Source organism: Bidens hawaiensis, unplaced genomic scaffold, assembly GCF_021521415.1.
Source record: "Bidens hawaiensis isolate Kalapana, Puna unplaced genomic scaffold, B.hawaiensis_p1.1 tig00016041_1, whole genome shotgun sequence".
Taxonomy (NCBI): Eukaryota; Viridiplantae; Streptophyta; class Magnoliopsida; order Asterales; family Asteraceae; genus Bidens; species Bidens hawaiensis.
The window spans coordinates 10,986-21,861 of NW_027492454.1; the positions used below are offsets into that span (position 1 = coordinate 10,986).

Genomic DNA, 10,876 nt, shown 5'->3' on the forward strand with positions numbered 1-10,876 from the left:
CACACACATACATACGATTTCACAAGTATCCTCAACTCACTTGATCATCCCTCCGGCTTAAAGGCCTTGGACCCTCTTAACGAGTACTTTTTTTGTGGTTGTAGCTCGTTTAATGAGTATTTTTATCTCAACCCATTCTGACTTATTCTCATTTTTCTCGTGACTTATTTAAACCCGTTCCAACCTTTTCTTTTTTCTAGTGAGGTCCATTTTAATCCATTAAGCATTTCTCTTAAAGTCCAATCCACCCGAAAGATTAATATCGTTATGACCCAAAATAAGTTGTATGGGTCACAGTTGCCGCTTGCCACTTATCAGGCCTACAAATGTAAGGTTATTCAAAAATCTTCTGGTAGCTCGTTTAATAAAAGCTGGAATAAAAATAGCTAAAAAAAAGTTGATTTAAAACAACCTAAACCAAGCTCACTCATTTTGTAACCAAGTCGATGTCATGGCTCGGCTCGTTTAACTTCAAGCTCGAGCTCCCTCGTTTCACTTCAAGCTCGAACTCAAACACACCCCGGCTCAACTCGTGGACATATAACAAGTTAACGACTAGATGGATCTGAACCGGAGTTTCAACCGGGCCAGGTCTTATTACATCCCCATGACCCGAGAAAACGGTTAACGGACACATATTGAGTCCGTCCGTCCGTCCGTCATTCAGTTCACGTGTAATCTTCCCGCGTTGAGATATAAAAACTAATCCTCAATTCAAATTAAAATATCTAATTTCATTTGAATTGAAATTGTTGTAACAGAATCAATGGGGAAACGATTACGTGTATCCAAATCCATCTGTAGCTGTGCTTCACCTCGCTACTCTTCGTCATCAGTTCCTCCGTTCTCACGGTATAATAATATCTCAGTTTCATATCTATATATCTGATTACGTGTTTTTCAGCTTACGTATACCTAATTTCCGTTCGTTATGCTTGTTTAGTTATGATCGTAGCTTAAGTGATTGATTATTGATTTATTACGGTTCGTATTGATTAATTTGTGTTGATTTTAGTTGTAGTTAGCTAAATAAGTAGTTGAGATTTAGATCTGATTACTAATAACGAAGTTTGATTGATTATGTTAATGAGCGTTAATCAGTTTCAGTATTAGCTGATTCGGTTGAGTATTGACTACTACTGAGCATCAGTCATTCGTAATTACTGATTTTTGGCGGTTCATATTGCTCGGTTTTTGTTAGTTTTAGTCATAATTAACTAATTAAGTAGTTGAAATTTTGATCTGATTACTAATATCGAAGTTTGATTGATTATGTTAATGAGCGTTAATCAGTTTCAATATTAGCTGATTCGGTTGAGTATTGAGTACTACAGAGCATCAGTCATACGTGATTACTGATTTATAGTGGTTCATATTGCTCGGTTTTTTGTTAGTTTTAGTTGTAGTTAGCTAATTAAGTACTTTAAATTTAGATATGATATCGTAGTTTGATTGATTATGTTAATGAGCGATTATCCGTTTCAGAATTAGCTGATTCAGTTGAGCATTGAGGACTACTGAACAACTGTCATACGTGAATCGTGATTCGTGAATATGTTTGATATGAGTTCTAATTGATGTGAATATAACTCTGGTGTGTCTGTGTTTGTGAATTTGATGTGTATATACGACCAGTGTATCTGTTTTTGTGAATTTGATGTAAATTCACCACTAGTGTATCTAATTTCATATCTAATTCCGTGTTTTTGAGCTTACATATACCTAATTTCTGTTGGTTTTAAGTTTTATCGGTGTGAAATGCTTGTTTAGTTATGATTGTAATTTGTAGCTTAAGTGTTTGATTATTGATTTATAGCAGTTTATAGTACTCGATTTGTGTTAATGTTAGTTCTAGTTAGCTAATTAAGTAGTTGAGATTTAGATCTGATATCGAAGTTTGATTGATTACTTCAGTGAGCGTTAATTAATTTTCAAAATTAGCTGATTCAGTTCGTTAATATGTTTGACATGAGTTCCAATTGATGTAAATATAGCACTAGTGTATCTGTGCTTGTGAATTTGATGTGAATATACTACTAGTTTGATTGAGTGTTAATCAATTTCAATATTCTCTGATTCAGTTGAGCATTGAGCAACAGTCATACGTGATTCGTGAATGTGTTTGACATGAGATCCATTTGAAAGTTTGGAACTAGTGTTTTACCATATGCAGATTTGTGAATTTGATGTAACTATACCACTGGTATCTGTGTTTGTAAATTTGATGTAAATATACCACCAGTGTATCTGTGTTTGTGAATATACCACTAGCTTGATCGAGTGTTAATCAATTTCATCATTCTCTGATTCAATTGAGTATTGAGCACTGAATAACAGTCATACGTGATTCGTGAATGTGTTTGACATGAGCTCCATTTGAAAGTTTGAAACAAGCGTTTTACTATATGCCGACTTGTGAATTTTATGTTAACATGCTACTAGTTGTTGACTATATAGTTGACTGATGACGTGGACACTTGATGATGTGGCTCTCCTAATCAGCTATCCGTTTATTAGTTTGTTAGAATGGACCAACGGTGTATCTGTGTTTGTGAATTGATGTAAATAAATCACTAATTGTTGACTATATAATTGACTGATGACGTGGACACTTGATGATATGGCTCTTCTAATCAGCTTTCTGTTTATTAGTTTGTTAGAATTAGAATGGTTGTTATTTAGTTGAGTTGTAGATAATTAACAGATTAGTGTATATGAAAGTTCAGTTTATTTTTAATAGCATTTCACAAAACCAACACTAGTGTATGATCTGTGTTTGTGTGTGTCTATAATGATAAATCGTAGGAGCTTCATAGTTCTGAACTAGCTTCATTGATGCTAATGTTGCTTTCATTTCAATGGAATCAGGCATGACATAGACGTATGGACAGAAATTGCTAAGCGTTTGGACGGGAAGTCATTGGTGATGTTGGCAGCAACCAACAAATGGTTCCTTAGCAATATAATGGAGGATTTTATTTGGAAATTTGTCTGTTTGCGTGATCTTCAGATCCCTGATTGTGATGAAGTGAAGTTTAAGTGGATCAAAATTTATGGATCAGCTTTCGGTAAACATAACACATCCAACTATATGTTTTACATTGATCATGTTGTAGTTTCCTATTTACAGAATCATCGGTTATCGTGCCATTGATGATTGATTATGCAGATGGAAGTCATTCTTATTCCTTACGCCAGAAGGACAAGCATATTGGTAAACTTTTAAGTTTAGTTAAGAGTTTCATAACTATATAAATTGTCTACTAATACATGACAAGTAACTGTAAGAACTTTATTATGTAAACTTGATTAACCTTACTAAAATTATGTAGAAATTGCAACATAGATGTAGGAAAAACAAGTAGTTCCATATATACCATATAATGGATAAGCCATAGAACTGCAATACTGCATATGGATATCCAAAAGTTTGACTCCTCTTTGACTTGCATATCAGATTGGATGAGAATTGGTGCATTTTCCTTTGACTCACCAGATGCATTCCTCACGGAGAAGCTTATCCGCCCCACAAAGCTTCCAGTGGAAGATACCAAGCAAAACATGTTGGACTCTGACAGGTGTTGTCTAGTGCACAACGTCAAAACTGGAATGTGGATAGCAGGTTAAGATATATTGCAAACTCTCTTCAAAGATTCATCATTATTCATTGACTCGTTGTTGCTTGAACTAAACATCCTGTTCTTGTTTGTGTACAGATTTACAGCTTGTTCGGTGCCCTGTTTGTAACCTGAACACATGTGATGGTGAGAAAATACATATAAACACAAAGATTTGAACCAGTAATGTTTTCTTAACTACCTGTTGTATTTCTGGCAGGAACAATGCAGGTATTGGATGCCAGACACGCAGAGTTGTTCCTCAACGAAGGGTACAAGAATGGAAGCTGGGAGTACAAGCCGTTAGGATCTCATGACATCAAAAGAAACGTAAACAGTGCTTCTGGTGCCATTCTTGACATCAAGCATTTCAAAAGTCCATCCACAACCGGTAATTGATGTTTCACTGTTTATTACCAACTCATTTCATCAATTAAACTTGGTCATAAATTTATGATATTTCATGCTTCAATTGTATAAATTGTTACGACTTTGATTGAATTTTTGTGCAGACCTGTTCAATCTCAAGTCTTGGGTGGGGAAGCCGAACGACTGGCAGCCAAAAGCGACGGTGGCTGACAATGCAGTTGCTATTAACACAAATCTACAAGATAATGAAGGTAAAATACCCTTATGGTAACTAAATATTCAATTTAGTTTTAAAACCCATATCGTAAACTTTCTTTTATCAAACAACAAAAGTTAAACACACCATCTTATTTTTCAGGCCTTCAAATTAAATATCATGTCATGACATCTGGAGACACCGATGAAGTTGTGGCGATCCGAATATCCCAACAACTGCTCTAAAGTCTAAATAATAATGGCAAAGAAATTGATTCTCGTTGCTCTTATGTAAAGGTCAGTATAACTCTCAGTCTGGAACCTTGATAGTTAATACCATAAATAATATAGAGGCATTCGCATACATAACACCCCGCCTCCACACGAGAGTAAAAAAAAAAAAGATTTTGAAAAATTTATGCGGACGAGTTGGATACTTACAGAGTTACAGTTACAGGACAGTGGTTAGTTTCTGGTATAATGATAAAGTTTTGTAGACAGTGATATAGATATTGAGGATTTTGTAAACCGTTATGCAGAGAATGTAGTTCATTTTTAATACATGATGTTTCAGTAGCATGATTAAATATGGTTCGTTTTTTTACTCCATGATGGTGTACTTGAAAATGGTCCGGTTTACACAATCTAAACAGCTTGAACCGAACCGTGAAGGCACTATGCAAAATGTCGCAACATAGGACTATTAAACACATAATTCAAGTAAGAATTGAAATGACTCTTTTGGTGTGTTCACAACTATGAAGCTCACATGATCGCCTCATTTTCGATGTGTTTGTAAAAATTAATAAGTATACTCCATCCTCAATTAATGTGACTTGATTTGATGGTACACAAACAATTGTTATGTATACGCCTATACATGGCAAGAATGTAACTGTATACGTGCGTATAGGGCAGCAAATGTGATGGTGTACGTTTGTATTGAGGTATATGAGTATGACCATATAAGATATGCTATACGCCCATACAAGTTATGGTTGATTGATTGATACATGGTTAGCAGTTATATGTTGATGCATGCGGTATATGTATATTCCCTTAAAAAAAGTTATAACTTTTGAGGTACGCCGGCACCCCCTATAAGACGTATAAGAAAAGCGACTACACCCTTGAAATTTTTATATAATAATCATTTATAAGACGTAAATAGACATGTCTATAACCTATGCCCATTATTTTATACAAAACACAAGTTGACTGGAATCAAAAACATATACAAGATAAGTTTTTATTCTAAAAATACAAAGGGAATACCATTGACTTTTGTTAACTATAAACAAATGCAGGTTAGCTGTTAATAGGTTCAAAAGGCCAAAAACATTTGACCTGAAAAAAGTCAAATGTGTTGATTTAGTACAATGATGATGTTGATTTTATTATACACATGAACATTCAATTTCCATCCTTAGAATGAACAACAATGGAGGCTCTCAAATTCTTCCTTCACCTCCTAATATTCCTACATCTTGTTCCTACTTCATTAGCATCATCATACAACTGCCCGGTTTCCTTTTGTGGCCCGAATGCATACTCAATTCAGTTCCCATTTCGTGTGCTAGACCAACAACCCGACGTCTGTGGCTACCCGGGCTTTACTCTAGAGTGTAACAAACAAGGAAACATGGTATTAAACCTCCCGAATTCAGGATCCTTTTCGGTCAGAACCATTGACTACCGTTCTCAAGTTATCCAAATTTATGATCCGTCGGGTTGTTCTGCTTCTAGACATTTCTCTTTGGACCTATCCGGTTCACCGTTTTCGGGTTCTCCAAGCCGAAACTACACACTTTTGAGCTGCCCGGTTGAGGTCACAAGGTCCCGTTACACAACCGTTGGCTGTCTGACAAATTCTACATATTCAACTTTAGCTACTTCTTCTGAGAGTTTCGCTATCCGAATGGCTAACCGAACAGCTTGTGAGATCATTGGTTCTATACGGAGTCCAATATCGTGGTATCAAGATCAAGAAGGATTGACATCAGACTTAAATATGGATATATCTTTGACATGGGATAACCCGAATTGTCAAGAATGCGTAGAAGAGGGTGGGACTTGTGGTTACACAAATACAACTATGCAAGAAATTGCATGCTTTGTCAATACCAGAAAGAGTAAGACAATCCTTCTTAATTATCGCTTTTATGGGAGACGCTAAAGAGTCACTATCTACACACCACTGACGTGCCATATGGGCCGTGTGACAGGCGAAAAATGGTCATGCGAGGTCAAATCATATGAACTATATGATGTGTTATACTGATTGAACACCACTGACAAAGTCATACGACCAGTATGACCATTTTCCGTCTGGCATACAACCCGTATGATGATGCCAAATGGTGTACATATAGAAAATCAAAACTTTTAACATATCTTAGAATCAATCATATCTCACTAATTTTCCATTAAATTTTCAGGCAATAAGAAAATGACGATAGCTTTGATAATAGTATGCATAGCTCTAGCTCTACCGGCCATAGCCGCCTCTATGGCCATGATATATTACATCTTCAGGGACTACGGACGAGTAGCCACTTGGGTTGCAAGAAACGCAACACCAAATGTCACTGCAGTGACACCCGAGACCGCCATGGTTCCACATGACGGTCTGGTCATAGGTCTTGACCCGTTGACCATAGAGTCGTACACAAAAGTGGCTCTAGGGGAAAGCAAACGCCTTCCGGGACATGAAGATGCAGCATGCTCTATATGCTTATCAGAATACAATGTTAAAAGAGATTGTCAGATGCATTCCTGAGTGTAGACATTGTTTTCATGCTGATTGTATTGATGAGTGGCTTAAGTTGAAAGGAACGTGCCCGGTTTGTAGAAATTCGCCTTCACCGGCTCGTGTTGACTTGTAACATATTCAATATTCATTGTTTTTTTTCATACTTGATCTTGATTCATACCTTAAATCTTCTGAATATGCAAAATGAGAGATTTAGAAACAAAAAAAAAAAAGGTTGACTTTCTATATCTGCATATAAGTCCTTAACTTTTTTTTATTTTTATTTTTTTTGCATGAATAGAGCATTGAACTTATTAATTATTATATCCATTTTAATGCTTTTTAAGAGTCAAACAAATAAGTTTTTGTTCTGCATAATATCTGCACTGGAAGGAATGTTACAGTCATGAGAAGGTAATATATGAAGAATGTTATAATATCATTTGAAAATGGTGGTTGTTATGAATAGTTCTCTCTGACTGAATCAAAGTCAGACATGTGACAATGAATGTATGTCACCAATTATGTGTTTCTCAGCCATCTCTCTTTCTAAAATATGCAAGATTTAAATATTTGACTATTGATAACTAATACAAAATATTGGTTAGATTGTGATAAGAATGACCAAACCAATGATAAATAATAATAATAATAATAATAATAATAATAATAATGATGATGATAAAAAAAAGTAAGTTAAATCAATATGACACATCAAACAAGTTATATTAAAATCTCATGTTTAGATTAGTGGATGCATACCTCTATGTAGACTCTGATTTCATGTCAGCAAGTTACACCATTTGCAGTTATTCAAGTTATAGCTCAAGACTGTAATAAAGTTGGATAATTTTGTTGTTTGAAGATCACAGTCTTAGTTCAAAAGTTCGAACTAATTAGATCTACTTGATAGAGTTAATACTTAATACCAAAAAGAAAAGCATTATTATACATAGGTGGTTAATTCAACTAACTTATAAATTTATTTATGTTTAAGTTTTAATTTTATGAAAGGTTTTAATAGTCAGCCAAACTTTAGCTATGTGCCTATGTATATAGAGAGGCTTAGCTCTAGGGCAGTCCAAACCGCTCGCCGCTCGAACTCGCTCGGCGCTCGCTCGGAAATTGCTCGAAAAATGCTCGCTCGTTTTTACGCTCGATTGAAAACGAGCCGCTCTGCTCGGTTCGGTTTGTAAACGAGCCAAGCAACGAGCAAAGGTCTGATCGGTTCGGTTCGGCTCGAATATTTTTAGTTTATTTTATATATAATTATATATGAACAAATATATAAATATATAGACAAAACACATAAATATAAGCTTACAATTATTTTTACCCCTTTAAATTTTCATATTCAGTCAATTTTATAGTTTTATTTGTTCGATTCAAGTTTTTAGAATACTAGAAGTTTGTTTAAATGATCATTATATCTCACTTCGAACTTATTTTTTAATAAAAAATTACAATGTATTACACGTTTGTTTAGAAACTACTAATTTATTTATAAAATATATTATTTACAACCTTCAAATTTGTTTTTTATTGAAAATTTTAAAGTTAAAAAGAAATAAATAATGCTCGAAATCGCTCGACGTTCGTTCGAAATATACTCGATTCGATTTTGGCTCGTTTCGGTTTTCGTTCGGTTCGAATTTCAGCCGTTCGGTTCGGTTCAGTTGTAAACGAGCCAAGCAACGAGCAAGCCTTCGCTCGGTTCGGCTCGGCTCGTGAACAGCCCAGCTTAATGGTTTATTCAATCATTTGAAAATGAGCATTAAGGAACCAAAAGATAAGAACCATGTATCAATCATGCACATTAAAACCACATTTACCAATGGCATTAACATTATTATACGTCATACACTGAAACAAAATTCACCAGTTAGATAAACTCATTAAGGACTTATAACATACATAAAATAAACAAAATAAAAAAGGACAAAAGAACCTTCCAACATATTGTTACAAACTTATTTTTGACTTTTTTACCCCATATTGCAGGGTAGAGGTGCACAAATTGGGTTTTTTCTAATACCCGGGTTCGGGTATGGAACGGTTTCGGGTATGATCGGGTATAATCGGGTATTGAGAGAAATCAGGTAGGGTATTGAGGAGAAAAACTCAACCCTATGTACCCCGGTAGGGTATGATTGGGTTCGGGTATTAGAACCGGGTACGACCGGGTATTAATACCCGATTTTGAATTTATAATTTTTTTATACATTTTTTAATTGGTTTAAAATTTAAATTTGCTTTGTAATGTATAAAAATAATTAAACTATATTACAAAAACCACAAATCCACTCAATTACAAATTATTTACTTAGTAATATGCATTTTACAAAAGCTTAAACATAAGTTGTGAAGTAAACATAAAAATATACTATAAAAACTCATGTATGGTATTGGGTATCGGGTATAGGGTATGACCGGGTACGGATATAAATCGGGTACGGTTCCGGGTACGGGTATTGACCTCAAAATGCATACCCTATCCATACCCTACGGGTAGGGTCGGTTCCGGTTTCGGGTATAGAATACCCGGGTATAAAAAAACCAGTTCCGGGTATTTTTTCGGGTCCGGTTCCAGGTACGGGTTTTTTTTCACCTCTATTGCAGGGTCCCTTCCTACAATTACTATTTTATGATATAACTTACATCCTCTGTATCTTGCAAGTCATAACAATAACAACTTGTCTTTAATATAAGCTCCAAGAAGGAAGAAATTGTACTATTTAAGTTGTATGCATAATGACACAACTCACAACTAATGATTTTGATAGACAAAATATTTTGGTTGATTGCCCTCTCATTCATTCATCCTCAAATATATATGATACAACGTGATCTCCTATTTTGGAGATCGGATCTAGTTATCAAAGCCTGTTACAAACTTACAATAATATTTTTTTAAGGCCAATTTTAATTAAACAAAAAGGACCACTTACAAGATAAAAGTAGCCTGAAAACAAACAAAAGCAAAAAACAAGAAACAAAATATAAACATACATCTAATTCAATTGAAAAATTCACGAAATTGAACCGGCTCCATTTTTCCCACTCTAAGCACATTCTTTTGATTCACCCACATGAAGATGTCGATTTGATGTCGTTCACCAACTTTGATAATACATATCTACTAACTATAAGTCGTCTATTAGATCTCTATGGACAATGTCTCTTCCAAACTAGAGTTGTGTCCTAAATGATTTATTAAAAGGACATTCTGGACATATTCATTGTTAAAATAGACAAAGTCGAAATTATTTGCCTATATTGTTCCAAAATGTGTGATGTTGTTTGTAACACGTTGTGCCTTGTGATACAATTTACAAAACTCTTTTTGTAATATTATGCGGTTTGTACTTTGTAAGTAGATATGGCGAGACGGGTATCTTCCAATGTACATCATCACTCTGGTAAGTGGTATCTACCAATTTTCTTCAAAAATTTGTATAAATTTACAAAAAAAAATGATATCTCTATATATTAAAACACCAACAAACTATGCTTTCTTTTTTTATAAAAAATTATAAGTTAATCTTTTATCTATAACATAGATATAAACAATGTTCACAATGGCCAATGGGTTATTTTCAAAATTTAAGTAACGCTTATTTTACAAAATAGATAACAAATTATTAATCATCATCTGAATCCACCTAAGTAAATAATAGGATTTTGTTTATTGTTATGTTATCACAATTATCATCAATCTTTGTCTCCTTAGATATTAGAATCCTTCCTTGTTTTCCCCCTTGCACGGAGCATCCGAATTTTAAGAGACGACCCTGCTTACTACGCATTAGAAGGCGGGTAATAATAATAATAATATTAACCTATACGTCGTCGTATTACCCCATTTCTAATTTCCGTTACTCTTCAAATAATAATAATAATAATAATAATAACCTTATCTTTCTTCATTTCCAAACATCTCTGT

General features: G+C 34.5%; 1 protein-coding gene and 1 pseudogene across 1 annotated transcript; both read left to right on the forward strand.

Annotated features, from left to right (window-relative positions):
• The first annotated feature begins 423 nt into the window (after positions 1 to 423).
• On the forward strand, positions 424 to 4,850 carry LOC143550412 (putative F-box protein At3g61730). The gene is made up of 8 exons (XM_077041058.1): positions 424 to 852; positions 2,869 to 3,068; positions 3,170 to 3,214; positions 3,458 to 3,622; positions 3,717 to 3,764; positions 3,838 to 4,008; positions 4,130 to 4,237; positions 4,345 to 4,850. The coding sequence occupies exons 1-8, from the start codon at positions 767 to 769 to the stop codon at positions 4,425 to 4,427; spliced, it is 906 nt and encodes a 301-aa protein (XP_076897173.1). The 5' UTR covers positions 424 to 766; the 3' UTR covers positions 4,428 to 4,850.
• A 648-nt stretch (positions 4,851 to 5,498) lies between these two features.
• LOC143550413 (putative RING-H2 finger protein ATL21A) lies at positions 5,499 to 7,132 on the forward strand (annotated as a pseudogene).
• The last annotated feature ends 3,744 nt before the right edge of the window (positions 7,133 to 10,876 follow it).

Bases quoted from the DNA above. Each gene is read 5' to 3' on its own strand.
- LOC143550412 (XM_077041058.1), top strand. From the start codon at position 767: ATGGGGAAACGATTACGTGTATCCAAATCCATCTGTAGCTGTGCTTCA. The intron at 853-2,868 runs GTATAATAATAT...CAATGGAATCAG, and splicing joins TCAGTTCCTCCGTTCTCACG to GCATGACATAGACGTATGGA. The intron at 3,623-3,716 runs GTTAAGATATAT...GTTTGTGTACAG, and splicing joins AACTGGAATGTGGATAGCAG to ATTTACAGCTTGTTCGGTGC.